Raw genomic sequence first — 21,934 nt, 5'->3', positions numbered from 1 at the left:
CTGAAAATGCACTTATTATCAGAGAGATGAAAAGCCCAATACAATTTTCCCTGCTTTGTACCAGCCAAAGGAATAAATAACTTTCTTTACAAATGAGATCAGAAATCAAGCAAGCCATAGTATCAGACTTTTTCAAATTCATTAAAAGCTAGGTAAGTGTCAGTTGCATTTCATCTAAGACCGTCTCACTAATTGGGACCATTCTGAAGGTAAGTAAACACTATTGAATATATCTGAAAATTAGAAAAGGAAGTAAGATTTAATTCCTCAGCCAGACAGAAGTCTGAGGATAAATGCATCAAGAAACTCCTCCAAGTAATTTGGCAATTTGCACAAGACACTGGCAATATTTTAATTTCCATGTTGCTAAAGAGAAAATTACCACATCCAGAACCAAAAGTTCAGGCAAAATGAAGTTTGAACAGAATACAGGCTCTTTCTTTAACTACTGGCATCCTGATATTTTGCAGCAGTTGCTATTTAAAACAAATTTAGAGTGGGGGCAGGGAAAGACACAGGCTGCTTAACTGAAATCGGGACAGCTCACCCCATCTGACCAAAGAGATATTCCATACCATATGATGTCACGCTCAGCAACACAACTGGAATGAGTGGAGTTTGGCCAGTGCTGCCACTGCCCAAGGATGTTCAGAGTGATAGCACTGCTATTCCCAAGTAACCATTCCATGTGATAGAGCTCTGCTTTCCTGGAGATGGCTGAACACCTGCCTGCCGATGGGAAGCAGGGAATGAATTCCTTGATTTGTTTTGCTTTGCTTACACTTGCAGCTTTTGCTTTACCTATTCAACTGACTTCAACTCAGCCCTCAAGTTTTCTCACTTTCACTCTTCCAGTTCTCTCCCCCATCCCACCAGGGAGAGGAGGGGTGGAAAGTGAGTGAGCGACTGCGTGCTGCTCAGCTGCCTACTGAGGTTAAATCATGACAACATCTCAATACTGATTCAGATCGAGCAATGACTGTACTAAAGGAATTTTGATATTTCAAAAAAATTATTTGAAGTATTTTTCACAAGTTTAATATTAGTCATAAAAACACATACTAATGATGGCAGATAAGGAAGAACACATAACAGGGTATTAGTATCAGCACAGTTGGGATGATGATCGGGTAGGATGTAAACTAGATTCTACAGAATCTCAATAGCAGAGAAATGAAACCACTATTAAGTTACTTTGGCCAGAAAGAAAGAGGGAAACAACCCTGTTATTACTTTGACTTCCCACTTCTGTTTTCCACACTAGAATATGGTTTGGTTTAGAACTGGCACCTCATAGTAACAGAGAGGAGCAACTCCTTCATGTTTTGCTCTAGGAAGCCCACTTTTACCAAATCATTTTACTATTGGGTTTGTGGTCTCACATAGAAGCCCAAGTAAGAGTTTTGTGGAGGGACACTAAAAGCCCACTAAATGATTACAAGGTATGAAACCACCAACACTGGGTTTGTTACTGGTTCATGGACCAAGGGCAGTGAACACAGTAGCTCTTACATGGATCTATAAGTCTCTAGAAGGCACAAAATAATTCCTTACTTCCAGAATCAGAGGCAGTCAAAAAGACAGTTTTAAGAATGTATCTTAAGTCATGTAATCCCCTTTCTAAGGGCTACTAGCCACACAAAGGATGTCTTTGCATTAGGATTTGAGCTACTCAGCATGAGAGCTGGAAAGCAGAAAACAGCTGACATAGCTGGTAACTGGACTAATATAATGGGCAAGGCTCTTAAAAATTATTCTTTTAGATACAAAATTCATTGGTTGATAATGAGTCCTACAACGTTTAATTTTATTTTCTGCAAGTTCAAGTAGGGTTTATTTCATAAGAACAACTTTCATTACAGGGCCTTTTTTCTAGGAAAGAATTTCCTAGAACTTCCAGTTGGGAAGTTTCCGCCCTTGGGCAGTTTAGGAAATAACATTCCAGATTTCTGAGTCCTGGTCCTTCGAATATTGCTGAAACACACTTAAGTGCTTTACTGGCAAAAGTAATTTCACTACTCTTAACTAGTAAAGTTCTCCACTCTAAGTTCTCCTAACTATGAAAGCTGTGGAGTGTACTTGTTTTAAATACAGTTGTTATTTCTTCTGTGCACAATCTCTTCATATATGAAAGACTGGAAAGACAAGGCATACAAAAGCGCAGTAATTACCTGTCCCTACCGACCAAATTCAGTTCCCTATAAATTTAGGATTTTGAGCAAGTTTTAGATCAATTCATACACATCGGTGCTCAAGGAGACTATTTTACTTATCTCCTCACAAAATAATCTCCATTTTCTTTTTTGTAAGCTTGCGCTCTACATATAGGCTTAAAAATATTTTTCTTTACCTGTTCTTGTTAAAGTGACTCTTTAGACACTTACATCACTGATACTCTAGATTAGTTACCAGAGGTCCCACAGAACAGCCCCACATCAGTGCCAGACCTCTTCTGCCCTGTGATTTTGCTGCTATACATTGTCATGTTTTGACACACAAAATATCGGCTTTATTTTTAACTGCATTATGATTTCTTTACTGTATGTCATCATTAACAGTCATTCAGATTGTATCATTCCAATAAGATGTTATTTTTTAAGAAAATTTGCCAGAGAAAGGAACAATGGGGCTTTTTTTCTTTTTAAGGACTTCATTTGATAATGGAAATCTATACCCAAATTCATTCTCAGAAGACAATTAATTCTGCTCCAAAGAGGTGCAACCACAAATTTCAGACTATGAAGATTTCAGTCTGTGCCTTTGCTATTCAAAGATTTTTTTAGTCATGTGTATACACACACACATTGCTTGAAGCTTTAATATACACCTCAGTTTGAAAAGAACAGATCACCAAAATAGTAACAAGAAGTATTTAACTAAAAACAGAAAAAGAAATACATTAACACACATTATGGCCAATTACATTAACAGTCAACGGTAAGATTGCCAGTCAAGATGTATAGCTGCCAACATTACAAGAGTATCAGCGCTCACTATAGTATTAACATTAGTTTTGTTTTCTTACCAAAGAAATGCTAAAAAATGGCAGTTGGTGCCTTTAAAAGGACTAAACTCAGATTAAAATTTACACTGCTTCTTTCTCCAAACACCACAGTAGAGGAGGGAATAGTTACAGATTTGGGAGCAACAAATTTAATCCTTCTCAAAAACTACGCAACAGAATACAGAATTAACTGCATAGCTCTTAATGTCATCATTAGATATTCATTATAAACTTTCGGACTTCTTCACAGCAGGATATGCTAATCCACTGAGGTTTAGGCGTCATATTTAAAGTCTCAGATCATTGGAACTATCAAAGTGAATTGTTATCTAATAGATAAAACAGCACCTATGACTAAATCATAGAGATTAACTGGCAATGGTTGAAGATTCAGGAGACTACTCATCTCACACTGAATAGTAGGGGATCGTTATGCATATGAGTTGCATAAAAGTTGGTATTTTCTTGCCAGCTTAGCTTCCTACTCTCAACTTGAAATATTTGCCTCACATTATTCAGTTTGTTTTGAACATGCCCATTCCCAGGGAGTAACTCCTCTTACCTCTGTATCACAGTTTGTTGGGAGAACTACACAGCCATTAACTAATACATTTAGACTCATGGACAACTAGGAAGCACTGTCAAGTTCCGACCCAGTCCAAAGCACGTTGTTACTCTTTTAAGACTGCAGGAAAGGTAATTTGGTTCTTGAGGGAAACAAGTAAACAAAAACCAAGAAACCTTAGCTTGAGCCCAGAGGTCTGATATCTTGACTGGGTCCATGTCGATTGGAAAAGTCACAGTCTTGGGAAAATTATTTTAGTAAACTCACGGAATCAATACAAGATATATAATGTTTCCAAGTTGGCTGGGGAAGAGTTTCAATCTTTTTGTTGTTGTTTTAAACAGTTTAAAGTATTGAACCATAAAATAAAAAGAAAAAACACACTACATAACAGATACTCAGGGACAACAGGAGCAGCAGGAGGAAAAAAAAGAAAATCTCTTCAAAGACTTTACACTGTGGAAGTGTATCACTACTTTCTGTTGTTGAAGCTGAAAGGGATTTAAAAAGAAGCTTCAGGGAACATGCATAAGGCAGGATGAGGTGACTGCTAGTATAAATGTTAATGCTGGGTGTGAGCAGAAAGCTTTGAGAATTCAAAGAACAAAAGAAAAAAAGAAGTATGCCCTGAGGGCAGGCAGGATAGAAGGACCTGCAAGAGCTCTTCCTTTAGCAAAGAAAACCTGCTGCTGTAGAACAGAGGTCAAGGAAAGGTACTAGCACACATCAAGTCCAGAACATCTGGTTTGCTGTTTAAACACTGTCCACCAATTCTACAATATAAAATTTGTTTAGAGACAAAAGAACAACCACAAAAAAAAATAAATCAAGAAACCTTAAAATGAACCAAGGATTGTTAACCGCTGAGGACAGTTTAATGTTTAGTGGCAGACGCTAGTGTAGCAAAACACAAGCTAAAAAGCGACATTTCATTTGACATTGATGACTAACAATGTACTTCGAATTAAGCTTTTCTGCTTTTGCTGAATCTTCCGCACTCGACAACTGGATTTCCTCAATGACAGGATACACTAGTTTAGTAGAAAAGAGATCATATAACAATTCAAACACGCGTTACTCAGATTGAGTATATTTGTGTATCATGACAGATACTGCTGTCATTTAAAGAGTGGGTTTTTTTATATTTCCAACCATATGCAAATCTTCTGTATGGGAGGAATACTTCTGACTTTCCAAAGAAAATTACTACAATGATATAGCAATGCTGAATTTTTATTTCTGTCTGTAGCCCTCAAAGCACATTTTTTTAAAAGAGTTTATCTCATTCTAGAAAATAGGAATTAAAATTATTTTAACAGAGAATTAAACAAAAATGGACAAAAATACTTTGTTATTCTCCCTGCACACTCCCCACAAAGCCTAAACATGATGTGAAAGCACTGTCAATTAAAAAACAACCACTCATTTCAGGAACAGAATCTATCCCTCAACTCCCCAATGCCATTGCTTCAAACTTAGATTTAATAATACTGAAAAGTGATTATAATGGTCAAGAAATCATTTAGCAGAATAAGCTGACAGATTCTGTAACCTGAATTTACTACTTTGGAAATTTGTACTTCTTTTCACTGATATAATCATGTGTTTGAAAATTCCATAGATAATCTTATTCCCAGAAAATAAGATAATTCAAGCTTCCATCTGTATCAAAAGTTTAGCGTGCTGATGTGATCACTGAGGAAAACTGAAATATTATCGGTTAAAAATACTAGAGACTGTCAGAAATGGACATATAACTCTAGCAAAGTAATGATATAGTAAAGAAACCTATATTTCAGCCCAAGAACTCAGCAACTGTCAAATTGCATCAGTGTCTCGTTAAAACTAGATGGCTCTCACTGGTCTACTGCCACAAAATCAAATGTAGTTACTATTAAAATATTCACGTGGTATATGGGTGACAGCAGGCTAAGAGATAGGTACAAATAATCTTCAAGGGCTTAGAGTGATGGAATGTGGTTTCACTAGCTTCACTGTTAATCTGTTTATAAAAACACAACCAATATAACCTATTTGTAAAAACACAAACGATCCAGCCATGTCATTGCTGTGCAGGAAGCGAGGTCATAAATCAAGAATATACTCAATAAAAAGCATAGATGAGCACCTCAGCCCAGGAAATGGATGCAGCATTGTCTCTTTGCTAGGAATACCAGTGCGGGTGTAACTTCAGACGCTGTTCAGTAGGTCTTGAAGGGGTTTCTATGCCTGCCTTCCTGGTTCAGCACCCTACCCTCGGCCCCCAGGGAGCTTAAGTTAAGAGCAGCATCCTGCAGACGGCAATGGTGAAGAAACTTCCCAACAGCATCCTCGCTGCTCAGCAAACCAGAAGCTCAGCACAGCAGAGAATCTAGCCCAGTATCAAATCTTATGAGATTGAATCATCGTTGTCAGAACACTAGCTTTTTGCCCACATGATCGTATTTAAAATACTGACTTTCAATACCAGAGCTAACTCTGAAGACACTAATAATTTTTTTAACTGCATGAAGGTAACAATCCTAAATAGACAAAATTTTCCTACTCAGAAGAGAGTGGCCTGTCACAAGAATTAAAAAACACACACGCACTAGTTTTACAGCTTCCTAGAATATGGAAAGTTTATGTAAATTAGTTCCTTCATTAGTCCTAATATTTAAATTTTTCAGACCTACTTCATCTGCTACTGTGAGACAGGTGGTGCAATTCCAGAACAATTCCTGTGCATGCCTTTGCATAGTGACACAAAGCTTAATTTTTCCTGCTCCCAGTCTGCTAGAACTCCTTGACTTCTGAATGTTGTGGACTTTTCTACTTCTATACAAAAATCTCTCTTACAGAATCATTCCCCCAGGTACCATTAAAAAAAAACCTGTAATTTTTTTTTAAACGTCTCCTCCTTGCCAGCTGACAACACAGATAGAACTTCTCTCCAACTAAGACATTTAAAACAGCATTTTTCAAACTGTGCATTACAACTCCACCATGTCCCAAACTCTTAGATGGCAACAGTTGGTAGCACTTCAGTCCTCTCCACGCTTCCGGCTGAACAGTAATTCGCTTACTCCAGAGAAGAAAGAAAAAGCTGGCTAAAACCAAGGATAACTAGATATTTTCAGTAAAAACAAACTAGCTTAGGGATGGGTAGCCAGTAGAGTGATTACAAAGACTTCCGGTCACTGGTAACATCTGGTCTGTATTCCCCTGTCCCAGAGGAACTGAACACCTGCCTACTCCCAAAATCACACATGGTATAGGAGCCAGAAGAGGTCACTATTCAAAAATAGTGAATTTTTGAAACAAAACAAGTAGTTTAGGGAACAGTTACAGGAGTTCTTAAACTGTGAGGTTTCAGTAACTCAGCCATTGCAGAAGAAATCACCCTGAGCCTTCACAAAAAACACCTAACCCCTTACTATTACAAATCCTTCCTGAATCATCAGTCCCCACTGCCTGCCTGTACACTGAGATGCCATCACTTGAGTGACATTCTCCGTTTCTTCTGGAGTTGGATGTCATACTTGGAAGTCAATTTAAAGCTCAAGGACAACGCCAGGTTTACAGCACTAAATCTGAAAGGGGGCAGTGTTGGTTAACCAGCGAGTGGTGCTATCTGTCAATGTTAATTACAGCTTTTCCTGCTGGGATTTTTACAAGAAAGTAGGCCAGCAGGAAGTGTCATTATATTACAGCCTGTGGCTCTGTGCGTGTGTTTGTAAGTTGACAGTGAAGAGATGTCCTTTAGCATTCTTCACTGTCTTTTTCCATACGAAAAACAAACTGCTTGGATTGCATAAAAGGATGAAATACGCTATCCCACACATCTGCTAGAACAGAGAGATAAGGTATGTAGAAAGCAACTTCCTCTTGAGGTAACAAAAACAGTTCCTGGTGTGTTTGTGATGTCTGATACTCCTTTTGATCTTACCTAATAAAACTTTCAAAGACTTAAAATGAAACTTTCCTAGCCTTTCCTCACAATCCTCATCACTGAAAAAGAGACTGATCAGCAGACTTATGAGGTGATAAGGCTTTGGGGGACAAAGAAACGGAGGAATAGCTACCAAGGAACGACATACTGCTGAGCTACCCATCCTGATCAGAAAAAACTCAAACCAAAAAAGTTTGTGAGTTTGTGTTACTCATGACACCTTCCGCGCCTCTATCTTTTCACACTTAGGTAACGCACTTGATGAGGATATTGATTTCCAACGATACGGTAAGAAACACTCATTTCAAAACATCAGTCAAATATGAAACAAATATAAGCATCAATACAGAGCAGAGTTAGGTATGGTAAAGAAAGGAGGGGCAAGTTTCAAGGGACTTTGAATAGTTCTAGGAGAATTGTAATCAAAGTTTATCAACCATCTGAAGATACATGGGTCACCACTTTACAGAAAATCAAAGTAGCTTAGAGATCACAGGTAACAGATCTACACACTTGCAAATACTAGTCCTAGTGAACAGCTACAATCAAATGATACTATTTTTTACATTCAAAGTTCCTACATCAACTCCATTGATAAAAATATTTTGCTTTTAATTCTATCACTTAACTGTGTACACAGCTTTTCCAGAATACACACTTTCAACAAAGCATTATACCTATGAAACCACAGAAAAACTGGTTTTGCATTTGAGAAGTAATCTGAAACTAAGCCTCCTGCAACTTCTCGTACTCACGGCCCTGAATTTTTCATGAATAAAAAAAATCGTAGTTAAAAAAAAGAGCAAAACAAAGTCAAAAAACTACCACACTTTTAGTTTGAAAGCAATCCTGAGGCTACACTCAAAACACCCTCAATATTCAACAATGCTAAGCAACTGATTAATACCACTATACATGGTAATTTTGCCAAACAAAGGCTGCAGATCTCATGAAGTATTAAGGAAACAGTATCAGTCCAGTTTTATGAACTTAATTCTTAGTAGAAACTAGAAGACATGGAATGCTTGGCCTTATTTTTTCTTAGAACTGTGCAGTCATCATTGTAGTCTGACATCTTCCACAGAACCAGTTTTCAACTGCTTTGGTTTCTTGGTTTTGTTTTTAAATTTATACACACGTATTTTTGTCGTCGTTGCTCTTGTTTTAATTTTCCACAAGGAGATTAGTGATTAATTTTCAAGATCAGCCAGCATCCATATCTCCTCTCATTTTTATCATTACACCCCTTCGGTTAGGCACTGGTCAACGAAGTTGTCAAAAGAAATCATTTAGGAAACAATAACAAAACTGTTTAAATGTAAGCATTTCTGAATCTAGCTTTGGAAGCCTGATAAATTCAGTTAAAAATTCTAGCAGAAATTAAAGTATTAGTTTAAACTTTTAAATTAAGACTACACCCATGATGTAATAACATTTGAGTACACTATAAAAACTTCATGCAATATTCACTGATGATTCAAACCCCAAATAATTAAAATTGAAACATCACTTTTCAACATGAAAAATACTTATGAAGTAGAATAAAGACGTGGCAGGTCTTTAGGATAGAGTTCTTACCTTCATAGATAGCTTTGAAGCCTTGAGCACTGACAGCAAAATCTGTGGTGAAACAAAGGGTGAGGATAGATCCTGTGCTCACAATAGATGACGGAAGCTGAAATCCAGATAACCTGTGCAATAAAAATGCACAAATCATTATAACCTTTAAAATAAAGCACATCAGTAGGTGTCAGGAGAATCATATTTCTACACCCAAACTGCCAACGCATTATGCTTTTTACCCCTATGCAATCCCTAAACTTTCACTGCAAAACTTAAAAAAAGTTTCTTAAACTTAACCCTCATATTTTAACATATCTGTGCATTCTCCAGCAGAGAACACTGAATGAAACACGTTTGTATCTACTGAAGATAAAGAATTTTTTTTGTAAGCTTCATTTCAAGATGAAGACAGCTAAATTTAGGATACCCAGGCCTTGACTCAGAGAGATACATAATGCTATTTGAGACAGCATGGACTATCCTGTTTGTCCTCCATCTGCTGCTTAAGAAAATGCATGAATCTCCTATGTTCAATGCCATATCATTAACTAACCAGAAAACCTTCCATTGTACAGCTTCACAAAAATCACCTTACACTTCCCATCTTGTTAGCAGTTTTACCTTCACATAAAAACCAGGATTTTGGATAAGCTATACTTACATTGCAATACTGATTATAAGATAATTTCCCCAAATAAATGTTTTGATTCATTTTGGGGATAAAACAAATGGAAAAAAAATATTTATATCTTTTACTAAAACATCACTAAAGACAATTCATTAAGCCTGGCTGATACTAGCGAGATATTGGTTTCTTAATAGTTAGAGTAATTTTGTACAAGTAAGACGTAAGACCCATTACTGTCCCACAACCCCAAAAGCTGTACTGTCATCTTACATCACTAGCTAATTTCTGTATTTTGCAGTTGGGGCAACTGATCCACTCGGTACAGTACAACACACCAGAAAGCCATCTTTTATTCAAATTTCACTCTGAAATATCTTCTTGAATTCAGATACTGGAACAGCTCATGAAAAATAAAGAAAAAAACCACACCAAAAATGCTTTGATATATTTTTAATCTAGATGGTTAAAATAATTCATGTCTTTAAAAAAATCTTATCTTTGAAATTTATTGCACAATATCCTATAGTTCATTAATTGGCATCTGGAACTGCAGAAGATAAATAACTGTAAACAACATAATAATACAGTAGTACCACTGAACTAGAAGTTCTTTGCAAAATCAGGCTTATTTAAGACCACTCTCATGTACAAAAACATGCAAGAGAAACTCCACGCTTGAATTACACCAGCCAGGTAGTTCCCCATGTCTTTCCAATTTTGAGCTCTGGAAAACAGACTTGGGCATGTCAGAGACCAAAGAGAGGAGAGCTTTAAATACAGATAAAAGCATATAATCTAGGCAACATAAGTCAGCAAAAAGCTTTCTGCATTTTTTTCCCTTTCTTTTTAAACAACATTGTCTCCCATGTGTTAATTAGCTGTTTGCTCTAATCTTTTCGCCTTCTGTACTTGTCAAACTATTACTCCTGTTCCTTTCCACCTCATTTACTCCAATTCCAGAAATAACCAGGTTCATTTTTCCCTCAGTCCTCAAACTGCAGAACTACCATGATGCTTGCCACATCTTATGTTGAGACTTTTATATGTTCTCTCACCTTCACTAGATGTTGCAGTTTTTAGAGAAATGTGCCGCTTGCTCTATTTAATAGATTAGAGTGGTTATCACTACTGCACTACATCTGGAGTGTACTATATGAACATTCATTATTAATTCAGGATATGTATTTTCTGGTCTTACATGTCTCTTTGAGAACAGATTCAAAAAGCTCTGTTTTTAAAGGATTTTTATTGGATAACACCACTGTATTTCCAGGATCTAATAATTTTTGCTGAAACAAAGAGAAACTAGTATGCATTGTGGGGGAAGGAAGGAAAATCAGGTGGAAACACACAGAAAGGTAGAAGCAGGCAGCCTGATCACTGATGCTCCACTTGGCTTGGATTTGGTTCATATAAATGAACTTATCTGAGCAGCGACTGCACATCCTGAGCTCTTGTTGAGTTTGCTAGATCTACCTACTTTGATTATGCTACAATAGTAAGTATCACTCCTAAAATACAGATTCTTTATCTGTTACATAAGTAAAATTGTTTCTACAGTATCCCCCTTGAAATATCAGAAGATCATTCTTTAGACTGACATTGCAATTCATATTAACTGAAGACAAATATACTCTTTTCTATCTTAAACCAGCGCACTTCAAGGTTTTACAGACAGGAGGAGCCAAGTATGTGGTAAACGACAAGGAATTAATACATGAACTTCAAAACTATTTCTTCAAGTTCTTTATATTACAGTAATCCTAAAAAAGGTTATGGAAAAGTCTTGCATAGAAGAATTCTCTATATCAGTCATTCAGCAGACTACCTGGGTGCCTCTGCAGAGGCAACCCTTGTTGCCTGAAATATTTCTGAAAACATCTTTTCTAATCATTCTAATAAATTCAGTGCAATCATATGCCATGAAACTGAGTGCAAACAAAAACAGACAGAAGATGAAAATCTGGAGTGTTATTTTTCAGACATTACCAAAATTAAAACACTGCTAACCTACCAAGTAATTTTTCCCCTCCTTACTAACATTTTTGCTAGGTAGTTATAGCTCATGAATCAAAATGTGTTTTGCACATTCATACCATCATGCAGAAAAACCACACACCTTCACATGTTGCTTTACTTTGGAAATGTATCTTAGCAATTAATGTGTAGGCCTTTACTGCAACCAGAAAGAGAACTGTTTAAACAGACAAGTGTGTGTGCTAAGAAAGAAGAATAATTCCAATCCCCTCTGCTAATAAAACTGTCATTTGATAAACTTGCACTACTTCATAGTGAGCATATGGCAATACTTTAAGCTTAAAACATTGCTACTTCTTTAACTTTCAGCAGCATTAACCCGCACAGAATGCACACACTAAAATACTTTTTAGCCACAAATGGAATATATTTGGCTTGTCTATAAAGATGAAAAAGAACCTGCAACAGAAAACACAGTGGTACTGAGTTTAGCCTCTGTTTGAGGGGGGAAAGAAAGAAAACAAAACAAAGAAAAAACAATCCACTTTTCATTCTCCATTGTCATTTCAGAGATCTTGACATTCAGCCATTTCTAGCGATAAGGTCTATAAATATATAGGGGTGTTTTTTTCCAATAGCATAGTAATAGGTCCAGTTGGCTCTGCTCAGAACTTCTTCAATTCTCCACCCTCTACTTGTGAGGGCAGATTTTGGGACTTGCTGGTACTAACCAGATAGCATGGCAAGTCCTCTGGGGGGGTGGCAATATGGGTAGCTAAGAGCCTGTAGCAAATGATGTACAAGAAGAGGCTAAAGGAAGAGATCTGTTGGGCCCTTAAGAGATGACAAGTAAAGGGTGAATCTTACTGCTGTCTTCTGTTGCCTGTCGGAGCAGTACAGAAAAAGCCAGGTTCTTTTTGAAAGTGCAGAAAGAATGGGAAGCAACAGGTAAGGTGCAACATGAGAAATTCCAGTTTTTGTATTAGAAAAATAAGCCACCATCATGATGGTGGTGGTATACTGGAACTGCTGCCCAGAGAGGATCTGGTATCTCCATCCTTGGAGGTACCAGAAACTTGATAGCACTGTGAACAACATGATCTATCTTCAAACTTGGCTCCAGTTTCAGCAGGAGGTAACATCAAACAGCCATAGTGTCTCCTAACCCAAGTTATTCAGTGAATCCATGACCCATAATGAAGGCATGGACACAGTTCCCATCACAAGCAGTTGCTGTAAGAAAAAACAAGAACACTCAGCAGTTTGAGGAATTACAGAAATATAATCAAATCAGCCTAAGAAGTTTTAGGTTCTTCATACAAGTTAATTAGGGATTGAACTTTTGCTGAGTGTAGTTATGAAATTTTAGCAAGTCCCAGCTGTTCATGTAGAAACTGACAGGCCTTCAAGCAAGGCTAAAGCTGAAGTGCTCTTTGCAGGTGTCTTGTAGACATCCTTAATGCACAACCAGCTTAGCTCCTCTTCCCAGAGTCACTAGATTATTATTTTAATAAACATTTTGCACTGCCCTCACGGTTTAAATGATCAAATGAAGCAAATGAAGCTTTCCAGAACAGTTTGATCAGAAACAGCTATCCAGCATGAAGAGTCTTATTTGATCAGACCACTTTAACACGAGTATCTACTGATTTCACCGCTGCCAAAAACCAAAGGAAAAAAATGAAGCATTTTCGCCATTTTATTTTCTATCTTGTTTATTCCTACAGCTGCCTATGGTACCAAATGATGTGTTCAGGTTACCACATACGACAGAATTTGGTCAAGGCTTAGTAAGTTTTCTTCGGAAATTTAAGAGCCAGAAAAATCCTCAGAGGGAGGTGGGACCCTGCACCCATAAGGACTGATTCTTTTTTCAAATCAGGCCAGTGAAATCTGTGAAGACACATTATTATAATTAGAAGGAGAATTAGATCTGTTAACATTTTTAGAATTGTGCCCGACATATACAGACACACACATATGAGCTCTGCTCATACATCTGCACAGCTTGTTGCCAGAAACATTGTCAGAGGAAGTAACTAGAATCCATTTGGCTAAGACAAAACATTCTTGCCTGAAATTAGCTATTGGACATCTTTTTCAAAAGCTATTAGACAAAAGAATCAATGTTACTAGTAACAAGGTAACGTATAATTCTAAGTTTCAATGAACTGTCCCAAAAGCAATTTTGGGCAAACCACAGATAAATGACAAAATCTGAGATTTTTTTTTCTCTCCCTCAAAATCTGTGTAAGGAAAAAACCTAACATTTGTCCCATTTTACCATAAAGTGATATAGTTCATTAACTGCCACAGTAAACACCAAAGAGCTGTCTGCCATCAGTGTCCTATCTTCCCAGGTTTTGGATACTATTGTCATTCGATATAGAGGAGATCCATAAGCTCATTCCGTATCAAACTCACCATATCACACGAAAACACAACAGTTATTAGCAGGTCCTGCCTTAAGGACTGTGCTGATCAACCGCAGATCAGAAAGCGGGGCAAGTCAAAGGGCACCCTCACGGACTAACGCTTTCAGGTACCTACTGTAACTCTTCAGAAATACCTCAGTGCATCACAGAGGCCGAATAGTAAGTACAACACATCAAAAATGTTCAAAAACTGGAATCACATATTTGGCTTAACTGGAAATTGTCCTGGAACTATACTGTTAATAAAACACACACAAACCCCCTCTGTGTTTCAGACATCCAACAGCACCAATAGTCAACAGTATGTATGCATTATTGGGGACCTGAACAAAAAGCAATTAAGATATGACTCTATGGAATCCTGGCATTTATTCCCAATTTTGTTGATTTATTTATTAATGCCTTTATGGTGGGTTGACCCTCGCCGGCTGCCAGACCCCCCACCCAGCCGCTCTCTCCCTGACCCTCTTCAACATGGATGGGCGGGTGGGGGGAAAGGGAGAATGAGGAGTAAGATGAAAATGCTCCTGGGTGGAGATAAAAACAGGGAGCTTACTTACCAATTATCCTCATAGGCAAAGCAGAGCTTGACTTGGGGAAAAATTAGTTTAATTTATTGCCAGATAAAGTATGTTCAGATAGTAAAACATAAAGACAAATCAAAACTGTCCTCCCCGGTCCCCTTCTTCACAGGCTCAACTTCACTCCTTCACTCCCAGCTCCCCTGCCTCTCCCCTCAGGCGGAGCCGGGGGCTGGGGTCAGTCGGTGACAACTCCCCTCTCCTCACGCCTCCGCCCCGCCTCAGCGCGGGACCTTCCCGGGGGCTGCACTGCGGGGGGAGCTCTGCCCCGGCGCCTGGCGCACCTCCTCCTCCCCCTTCCCGCTCGCAGGGCTGTTCTCCCACTTTGTGCTCCCTTCGGTGTTTTCTCCCATTTCTTCACTCCGCTTTCCCCGAGGTGCCCCCAGGTTGGCTGTAGGGTTCAACCCTGCTCTGCGCGGGGTCGATCGGGGCCGGTGGAACCGGTTGTGTCCAGCCCGGGGCAGCCCCGGCCTCTCCTCCCCTCACAGGGCCGCCCTGCAGCGCCCGCCGGCGCCTGGGCGACTGCAGCAGCACGGCCTCGACGGAGCGAGCAGAGAACACTACAAAAGCATCATCTGTTCAAGCGCACCTCGATTTTAGGTATTAATAAGTCAAATCTTTACTATTATTACCCCAGTAATAGGTAATTTGAATCAGTTTAAGCTACCTGAACATATTTGGCCAGAAGAGAAGGCACTGCAGTAATCTACGAGTAACTCCAGTGATCCCACACAGAGTAGCAGCAACACTATCAGAACAAACGCGATTACAGGGTACGTATCCATAACGTGACCTTTTACGAATCCACATGAGCTCTGAAGTTCCCTACTACAAATAAAGAGGAAATTGAGAGGTGCTACTTTAAAGCACTCTGCCAGGTGCCAAAACAAAACAAAAAAAAAATCCACGCTCTCATCTTCCTGGTTTTGAATCTGGAAGACTAAACAGGTGCCTCTCTAACCAAAGGCGATGGTTATAACATGCTGGCTTCCCAAACAGCTGGCACCAGCCAACTGGTTCCTCACTGCATTGCTCTCCGAGAGGATTCAACGCAGCCTTAGTTGTGTATAAGCACGTACAGCACTTCAGTCATGTCACGCAAGTCCTCTCCACGCACAGCATTTTTTGCATTGAGTTCAGAGTTTGAAATTGACAGTAAGTAGACAAAAGTACAGCTGGTCAAAATAAAATTAATTATATGTTTTTTCCTAAAGACCACTTATTTAAAAATAAAGCTTGCCTCAAACTTTTTTAAAACCTAATAGAAGAGCTGTAAGGGTTCCAGTTCAAAGTTTCTTTTATGGATAAATTTTAGTTCAGACCAGAGACTGATGATTCAGAAGAGTCCAATAAGTATTTGTATAATTAGAGAAGATGCATGTAAAGGCTGCATCAAGACTCAGATATTTCCGTAGCATTGATTTCTAACCTATGACTGAATGGCTATTCCCCCCTCCCCCCCAAGACTTATTTCAGAGATAGAATTGCATCTCACATAGTAAACAGATACTTTACAAGGTTAATAAGTTTTATGGTGAAATTTCTCACACAAAAATAAGAATATATGATGTTATATTACTGTTCTTATGCAAGTTTTTACTCACGCAAATGGTAGCCACCAATAAGATATAATGACAAAGAAACAAATGTAAAGTGATTTTTGCGGTATTATTTCCCACATCTTGGAGATTTTTCATCTCCCCTGTTCACTGACATAAACCGCTGTTCTGGAGCAAAGCTCACTCTTGCAAATACCAGAGATAATAAAAAAGCTTAAGGGGAAAAAAAAAAAATCAGAAAGAAAGCTGGCCGCTGCCACAGCTGTGGGTCAAGCTCTTGCAGGCTTATCTGCTTCATTATCCAACCTGCAAGAAGCCAGATGAGCACACTGTTAAAATATATATAGGTATTTCCCCTGTTTTGTTCATCATTATAAGATGCCATCCCTGGGGGGCCAACTCCTGTTACCAGCAATGAGAAGAGTTTTCCACAGGTTAAGAAGCCTAACAGTACATAAAGTCAGGAGACCAATGTATCCATTCCAGCAAACTAGGCTGTTACTTACCACATGTGAAACTACAGAAGCCTTATCTTAATAATTTACATCTATTCCGTTGCCAAGAGGAAGTGAAGATTTAAAACCTGACTCAGATACCGTCTCATACATAAAGGAATGAGGAGGTACTGTAAGATTAGTACAAGATCTATAATTTATAACTGATTTTCTACCACAGAAGATAGGCTAAAAATATATATATTTAATCCCACTACCCCAGCCCCAACTTTTTTCACACAGAGAGAAGACATATAGAACAGATTGTTCAAGGTCAATTTTTCATTCCAATGCTCTAATTTGGTGGGTCTTCTCAAGCTTAAGATAACACTGAATGTGCTCTCAGAGCCCCAGCTCAGAGAGCACAGGCAGCCCCTCACGCAGCAATTATCCTTTGCTTCCCCACCTCTCCAGCACAAAGAAAACACACAGCGACACCTCCTCACATTGGTGAGTGTTATTCAGCCTTCTTTTTCAAGAAAATTTTAAAAAATCACTAATTAAAACCCCTTAGCTCTCACATTTCTTACTCCAGCAGTGCCAGGTCTTCCTCAGTGCTGCCTTCTCCAGGTTCACACTCCCCCATCTTGGGGTTCCCTCAGGTTAGAGGCACACAACAACACCCAGCAATGCCCACCCTAGAAAAATAACTTCAAAGCCTTCCCATCAGATGGCCACAAACCTTCTTCCACCAGCCATCCCCCCTACACCCTAGAAGACCCTGCAAAACCTTCAGCTGCTCCCTGATCCCTCATTTGGTTAATTAACACCAGGTGCTCCTCCCTCCTGCAAACTAGAGGCAGTTAAGGGGTGCACACCTCCTTAGAGGAGCACTAGTACTAGCAGTGTACAACAGGCTCACCTCTGGGTGCTCTTTCTTCTTCAGTTTAAGATGTATAATCTCAAATTAATAATCAGTTCTGAATAGAAAAGAAATAGATTTTTAATTCAAGCCTTTCAGGCCGCTAAGTACATGAACATTTTTTCCATGGTGAGGTCCTGTGAAAACTTCCCGATGTTTCCTGTGACTTCAGTTTAACTAGGAACTAGTTGCAGGAATTACAAGATTAATATTTTGCTAGTAAAGGAAGGATGGAAGCAATCAGAGCAAAAAGTTCCCTCAGTGAAGTCCAGAAAGCCCCTTATAAACCAAACTCACCACATATAGTCACTGAGCAGAACGAAGCTGCAAGCTGAATGCTTTTGACATGTCTAGCCCTCAGGAAAAGCAGCTGGTTCCTCCAGGTGCCACCAAACATCCACCCACGGCAGCAAGGCACACACCTGCTCCAGGAGACCCTGCTGCTGCCGGTGGGTTTGTTACTCATGCTGAGGAGAAAAGGGCTTGTGCGACGGGAAAGCACAGGACTTCCTCGCAGCCCCAGGCTCCAATGCAGTGCTAGCTACAGAAGAAGAAAGCATGTTTATGTCTGAAATGTGGGGCAGTCAGTCAGGGTGGTAGCTGCCAACTGAATGAACCCGCTGTGCCATGGCTATGCAGAGGTGCCACTTTCTCCTGGCAGACCTTATCATTGTGCCATGTATTTTGTTATGATTTCTGCCCATTGTATGCAAAATGCAACCACAGAAATGGTCTCATATGCCTCTGCTGAATGACTTTGAAAGAAAATATCAGCTAATATTTGATAAAACTGAACAAAAATAAAGTAGTACAATAAACCATTATTGCCAGGAGGATGAAAATAGTGTTTTAAGAGAAAGAAGTAATTTCAGTTACTATAAAGCTAATGACTCTGTGCTTGAGAAAAAATAACTGTCTTATATTCCGGGTTAACAGTTACATCAGCAGACTACATTTCTGCCTTCTGACAGCACACAGATATTTAGACCGAAGGCACCTCTCAGGTGTACTGGTATGAACCCAGACGGACCTAGTAGAAGTAAAATTATACCGCTCTAAATTAAAATGTTATTTGATTCAATTAATTAATAATTACATTCCAAAGAAATCCTATTTTTAGAAAATTATTTTAACAGGTTTCATAGGCTGAATTAATTCTTCAGGCCTGTTACCTCTATTCCTGAATCTGTTAACTTGCTAATAACAGTATGATGAGTTTAATAATAAAACATATAGTAGTAAGACCATTGTTAGTAATAGATTACAGGTGAGATTTAACATTTTTTGATAAAAAAATGTCAGGAATTGAGTCAGCAATACAAAGATCTCTCAGTGACTTTGCCACCCATACCTTGTCAAACAGTTTAAGACATAATCTTAGAAAACTTCTGCATTAGTCAGTTTAAGCTTCATTATGTGAGTTTTGTCTGTTTACTCTCACATATGGATGTGACATTACGTTCAATCATCTTTTTGGTAGGTATGTCACATTAATTCACAACAGTGTATGTAGTGATCTGTTATTGTACGTAACTTCAGTTGTGAAGCTACCTTGCATTTCCTACGCCATAAGGCTTTAGAGAGAGATGTACATCAGGTTGGGAACATTACAGCAATGAACAGTTGATTCAACTTCAGAATGAATGGGAATGAATTTTATTTGAAACTTCATTTTACAAATCCATTAAATATCATCCATAATGCTGTAGATGATATTCATGCTCCCACTTGTGAGTTGTTTGGAAATGAAAATTGTACAGAAGTCTTCATCTGAAAAAAAGAAAAGAAAACAAACCAAAACACCCAATACCTCAAAACCCTATTATAGAAACACAAGCGGTATTTTATGCTTCTACTAAATGGAATTTAGAGACGAAAAAGTCTGTGAAGAAGACTCTCTCTCCCTTGACAGGCCAGGCACTAATAACTGCAAAATCACCCACATTTCCACCTCCCTAGGTTTTACAGGCTCACCTTTTATTACAGTATCAGAGCACCTCCACAAAAATCAGTGAAACGAAGCCAGTGTAAATGGAAATTGAATGATAACAAGTGGCTTAGAATCCCTACAACACACAAAAATTGCCTGAGGGGGGAAATAAATCAATTTCTGAAGCTTTCTTTTAACGTTTTTACAAATTGGATTATAGTAGTGTTGCCAGCTGAAAAAAAACTACTCTAGCCTTTTTGGTGGCATCACTGTAAGCAAAGGTCTTGAGAAAAAAGAAAATACGCTAGCAAATATTTGAATAGATCAGATTTTAGTACAAACAGCATGTTCATCCTTTGCAGCAATAGGGAGGTATCTAAAAGAATACAATACTGCCCAAATATGAGTGTTTTTATATAGTACTCAACGTTCCTTCTGTAAGGAAGACTAAAGATGTGTGCCTAGAACTTAATTCTGGGAAGACATGAAGCTTCAGATGTGGCCTGTAATATTTTAAAGTAAAATTTTGAATAGTTACATGGCTTTGTGGATTTCCATTATCTGTTTTGCACAGGCTAGACTGTCTGGCTTTTTTATATCACTCAATTCAAAATATTAAGTAACATACTAATAATTGAAGTCATGTCCATTAGTGACTGGGATCTGACTGTTCTTCATTTTTTTTATTGAGATACATTCTTTTGGATTAATGAAATAAAACAGGTCAGCTAATCAGAGATTTACATGTTTCTAAAAAGTGTAATATTCTATTTCAGTATTTTCTAGTCATTATTATTCAACTGCTCTTGCCAAAATGTCATTTTCTCCATGTTGCTGAACAGAATTTTTTTTAAAAGAGAAAGAAAAAATAATACAAAGTTGAAAAACAACCTAAGTTTAAAAAAACCCCACCTTTATTATGTGTCTCTCATTTGATATGCTAAACTTTAAAGCTGACTGTTATACAGTTTTGCAAGATTGGAGTTTAATTTTGTTTACCTAAATTTATGTTCCTAATAAGTCAATGAGATCCAAAATATTACAAATTAGATGCCTTAATTTTTCCATGTGTTAGCTTCCCACTTGCAAAATAAGGATAAAATAACAAACTAGAAAGATTCTTTTGAATTCAAGTACATTGCAAATTGTAGAGAGATCCAGAGTTACGGGAATAGCATGCGTTTATTTAAGAACTTCAAATCAAAAGGAAGTTAAAATAATGTGCTATCATCTCATTTTAAGCAATTCATTTTGGCAAATGCAACGTATGGGATCTCCAGATTGTTTGGAATTTGACTGGAAGTGTTTGTTAGAGCTGTAAGACAAAAAAGTCTGTACTGAAGGAAGAACAACTGATGAAGTAGTTCCAAAACCAAAAGCTTTTGGAGCAATCAAATGAGACCTTTCCTTCACCTTCTGTGTCTTTCTAAACTGCGCAAATTTTCAGCATAAAGAATCTTCTCAGAGTGTTGTTGTATGTTGTACATATTATAAATGTGCCCCTAGGACTCTTTTCACTTGATAAAATAGTGTATCCTGTTTCAGAACTGTGGATTTTCCTTCACCGTCACCTCATTATGACTTTGCGCTTTTTTCTTGAAGTTAATTGTTCCGACAACTCCATTTTAAAGGGGTCAGTCTGTGAGACTTTTAAACTATCTGCACAAAGCTCACTATATTAACTTTCTGCTCCTATGTTTTACTCCCAAGAGCTATGGCATTATTTTTTTCTACCCAAACCTTTTGAAGTCTGTCTATTATTTCCACCCATCATACTCAAAGTTTAATAAAGTATATATCACTTAGTATTTGAATATGTCCTACAAAGTTGATGCCTGCTTTGTTTGTCTTTTATAAGAAAGAAATCTAGTGGGTATTTCAGTGGGTCATTTTATTTAAATTTAACTTTTAAAAAAAGTCTTTTGCAAATAACTGGTGTCGATAGTTTCAAATGGCGCTTACAAGAAGTGGCTGCTACTACTAATAGGAAATAATGGCCAATTCTAAAAGTGTTCGAGAATCACGTGAGTGCTTTGGGCTAACTCTACACTGTATTGTATTAAGGAGCATATATTTGCATTTTCCTTCATTCTATCACTTGTCATCTCCTTTGTACGTATTTTGGAATATTCAAAACCTTCTGGAAGTTGTTATCTGTGTAGTTCAGTGCTTCAATTTAAATATCCCTATGTAACACAGGAGTAAGCTGTAAAAGGAAGGGGGGAGGCACAGCATGTACAAGAATATATGACATAGGCAATGAAGAAAGACAAAGGGACGTTGATTTTCACCAGTGTAACAATTTGTCGTGCAGATAGGTGGGACTGAAGGGCAAAACAGTGGTGCAGCATCTTTCTTCTCCTGTAATAAGGACTATGTACTGTGGTAAACATCCAGAATCCTTA

General features: G+C 38.1%; 1 protein-coding gene across 1 annotated transcript in view; it reads right to left on the bottom strand.

Annotated features, from left to right (window-relative positions):
* Positions 1-21,934, bottom strand: part of CSMD1 (CUB and Sushi multiple domains 1) — a 1,295,699-nt gene that overhangs the window by 915,479 nt on the left and 358,286 nt on the right. The window contains exon 3 of the mRNA XM_075445037.1: positions 9,079-9,191. Within this exon, the coding sequence (XP_075301152.1) occupies positions 9,079-9,191 (113 nt within the window). The remainder of the gene's footprint in view (positions 1-9,078; positions 9,192-21,934) is intronic.

The sequence above is a fragment of the Opisthocomus hoazin genome, chromosome 2, assembly GCF_030867145.1.
Source record: "Opisthocomus hoazin isolate bOpiHoa1 chromosome 2, bOpiHoa1.hap1, whole genome shotgun sequence".
In the NCBI taxonomy this organism is placed as follows: Eukaryota; Metazoa; Chordata; class Aves; order Opisthocomiformes; family Opisthocomidae; genus Opisthocomus; species Opisthocomus hoazin.
The sequence above is the reverse complement of the archived record's forward strand: the minus strand, read 5'-3'. Positions and strand labels throughout refer to the sequence as shown.